Genomic DNA, 3,684 nt, shown 5'->3' on the forward strand with positions numbered 1-3,684 from the left:
TTTGTCTCCAAATGCCTCGTCCATTAGCAGGGCCCCCTGCTAATTGTTATCCATTATATTTTGCTGTTTGGTCATGCTTTAAACAAAGAAGAAGACGCTGGAAGGACAGACAATATTACATTGTATCCACCCAACACACAGGGAAGGAAAACGATCTATGCAATTTCCAATACATAAAAATTAACCTTACTGCTCCATCGTTGGTTAGGAACTCGAAATGAGATTTTCTTTTGTGTAAAAGTTATTTTATAGTACATTTTTATTCAGCTCCCCCCATGGACATAACACAAACACATAATAGCACAGAGGCTGACCAAAACCTACAAACCAACCTATCCTTAACAGCAATTTTCCAATTTCCACATGCAAATACAACTCCTCAATCAACAAAACAACCCTTAAGGCTCCAATTTTCTCCAGTCCCCTGCTGCTTCCTCCGGATTACAATTTTCGCTACCTGTTGACAGATACAACAGTTCATCCAAAATACATCCAAACCAGCCAGGTAGGCATACAGAATGATACGTGCCTCAAACTGAGAAAGGGCATACTATTAAACTACTCTTGTTTTTCAGCTCTTTGCAAAATCTGGTTGATTAGTCACAGATCGAACCCATGCCCATTTATGGTCATTTATGTTAACTTCATTTTTAGCTTGTGCCACCTCTGATAGCGGAATATATGCATAGTTCCCATTGATGGGGCCTGAGACAAACCCAGTGTATCCAGCCATAACCCCGTGGATTGCCGAGTGAGCCAAAAGCGTACAATATAAGTTATCTGTAGCATTTGCAGTGACTGCACGAATCATGTATGTAGGATCGATGTACTTCACAGTAAACAATTCCCCTGGATGGTCCCTAGCCCACCACCTCTTCAGCTCAGACTTCAACCACCCACCAACATCTAAGAAAACTGGGTTGCCCGATTCATCCTTCTCTTCCTTTTGAGCATCGTTCCTCGGTATCATCTCCTGTCCTGCTCCCTCGGCAACTACTATCACGGCATGCTTGTTCTCTTTCAATCGTTGTCCTAGAAACTCGAAGAGTCCTCCCTCTCCTTCCAAGTAAAACTCTATTTCAGGAATTAAACAGCAGTCCACGTCACAGCTGCTCAAGGTGGTGTGGAGGGCAATGTGTCCAGTGCTTCTGCCCATTATCTTTACGAGGCCAATGCCGTTAACTGCACTCTCAGCCTCCACATGAGCTGCACTGACTGCATGTTGGGCCACTTCTACAGCAGTCTGGAACCCAAAGGATCGGTCAATAATGCCTACGTCATTGTCCACAGTCTTGGGGATTCCAGTAACTGCAATGTTCAGTTTGCGGCGACAAACCTCGTCAAATATCTTCACAGCTCCGCGCATTGTTCCGTCTCCACCAATTATGTACACCTATACATTTGTATAAGGATTAGCTGATATTCCCCAATTGGTAACACCCATCCAAGGGAGACATGATTAGAGTAGTGGGTCAATCTCCCCAACTCAAAATCCTTCCTAAATGCACACAGAACCTTTATGTGAATGAATATTGAAAAAGTAGCTATCTAATGCAATTCTGTTGAATACATGATCCAAGAGAAAACCATATGGCAAAATAAGGACTTGAACAACTCGACACATAGTTGGACAAACCAACATGCAACCCTCTCCCTCCCTCCCTCTCTGCCATGAAAATTTCTCATAGGAAACAAGAAAACAACAATTACATGTACAAGCATGCAATATAAAAGGCTTGATTTCAATGCCATTAAGACTTTGTAATATGTTACTTAACTGCCCCTTTTTGTCATATTAAGGGCATGACACAACAGAGAGCCTTAAACCTAAGGCAACTTATTCATATCCCAACATTAAACAACTCCACGAGGCTACTACAACAATACATCATCTGAATCACATAATATTCGAGAACTGGGTTCAAAGAGAATATCATCACCTAAAGTAACAGCGCCATATCAAGTACCCACAGAAAAGTTCAACCACCCCAGTTAATGTTGTAGAAATTAAATGCTTGTATCGTGATTTTACTGATTTAGGAATGGCCCTGTGCTTAACTGCTTATCCTACACAATGAAATAACTCAATGTGATTGATTGGGGGAAAACAGAATCGATCATTGCAGCTCATTCATACACCTGAGCTTGTTTGAAAGCAGGGCAATCACCCACCCGATAACACACTATTTCAAATTGTAAAATATGACTTGTGTCCTGATCTTTTCACACACTAAAACTAAAAGATCTTGCTTGATTATCAAACTAAAAATATTACAAGATCTTGCATTGATTAGCACTAGTGTTTGGTCCCGCACAATGCAGACATATGTCAAAATTGTAATCATGCCCAAGAAAAAAGTCAAATTAGTTAATAAAAACTAAGTATACAATTCATAATAAAAAAAAAAAAGTCAATTAAAGTTGGAAAAAATTGAAAGCATTAATTTGAAACTGCTAAAATTTTTTTGGGTAATACCTAATTACTTTCCCTTTAGCATTTATTATGAAGGGTGCTTACCTGGTTAAATCCCCTTTCCTGGATCGCATCCACGATCTTCTGAAGATCAAATCCGCCCCGGGAGGTCTCCAGAGCCGTTCCCCCCCGCTTGTGCCAGTCGTTCACCAGCTTCGGGTTCAGCGAAACGGGTTCGGAGCTGTAAAACCCTCGGTACCCCGCTCTGACGCCGTAGATCCGCCGGACACCATAAAGCTCCCAGAGGCCCACCACCAGCTCCCTTATCACGGTGTTCAACCCGGGGCAGAGCCCGCCGCACGTGACGATGGCGGCCCGCACTTCGCCCGGGTCGAAGAATATGGATCTGCGGGGTCCGGCCTGGCGGTACGCGAGGTTGGGCGACGAGAAGTCGCCGGAAAGGTCGTGGACGATGTGGCGCAGTACGACGTCGGAGGCTGAGATGTAGAAGCCGCGGGTGGGGTGGTAGAACCGGTTCTGCTCCAGCGGGTTGGTACGGGTCCCCAAGTCCGGAAGGTAGTGGGTCAGGTGGGGCAGGTCCCGGAGAGTTACGTAGGGAATGGAGAAGTGATCAAACTGTGCTTGGTTTTGGCTTTTGGCGCCCGTCGGAGCTGCGGGTTCTCGGGTTGCGTCGGTGCCCATGGCGGCTTCCGGCTTTCCCGGGCGGCGATCAATCAATGGCAACGGGGGGAAGAGTCCGTAAAAAGGGGAAGGTTTTTACTTGCGTGGCACGCATCGGATTCGGTGCGAAAAGTGGGATTTTTTTTCCCCGAATTTACTATTTTAATAAAACTTATTTAAAAACATTACTTTATTTTTCAAATTGATACTTATATTAATTTTTAAATAAACATTTTTTACATGCCCCCATATAAGAGACTAAAAATAAAGATCAATCTTTATGGTTACACTAAATAATGACAAGTAATGTCTCTCTATTCCAAAGTGATGATCCAATTATGAACATTTTGAATATTTATTTCATCATTTTTGTTGCATATAATACAAATTTAGGAGTAAGTTGATTGATGTACTTTAAGATATGAGGGTTTTATTTTTTGGAGTCTCCATATCTTTTTCTTTGTCTTTAGGTTTTTTATTTTCACATCTTTAGGAGGACTTCTTGTGTTGTGATTGCTCCTTTTTGTTAATAATATTGTATTATTTTTTTGAAATAATGTTTTTCTATTTTATTCAAAATTAGGAAGTAA

At 42.2% G+C, this 3,684-nt stretch overlaps 1 protein-coding gene across 1 annotated transcript; it reads right to left on the reverse strand.

Annotated features, from left to right (window-relative positions):
- Positions 1-200: 200 nt before the first annotated feature.
- On the reverse strand, positions 201-3,239 carry LOC131168320 (ATP-dependent 6-phosphofructokinase 2-like). Its single transcript, XM_058127657.1, has 2 exons — positions 2,519-3,239; positions 201-1,393 (listed from the first exon to the last, which is right to left on the reverse strand). Exons 1-2 carry the CDS (start codon positions 3,113-3,115, stop codon positions 572-574), a joined length of 1,419 nt encoding a protein of 472 aa, XP_057983640.1. The 5' UTR covers positions 3,116-3,239; the 3' UTR covers positions 201-571.
- Between the last annotated feature and the right edge of the window lie 445 nt (positions 3,240-3,684).

The sequence above is a fragment of the Malania oleifera genome, chromosome 11 (genome assembly GCF_029873635.1).
Source record: "Malania oleifera isolate guangnan ecotype guangnan chromosome 11, ASM2987363v1, whole genome shotgun sequence".
In the NCBI taxonomy this organism is placed as follows: Eukaryota; Viridiplantae; Streptophyta; class Magnoliopsida; order Santalales; family Ximeniaceae; genus Malania; species Malania oleifera.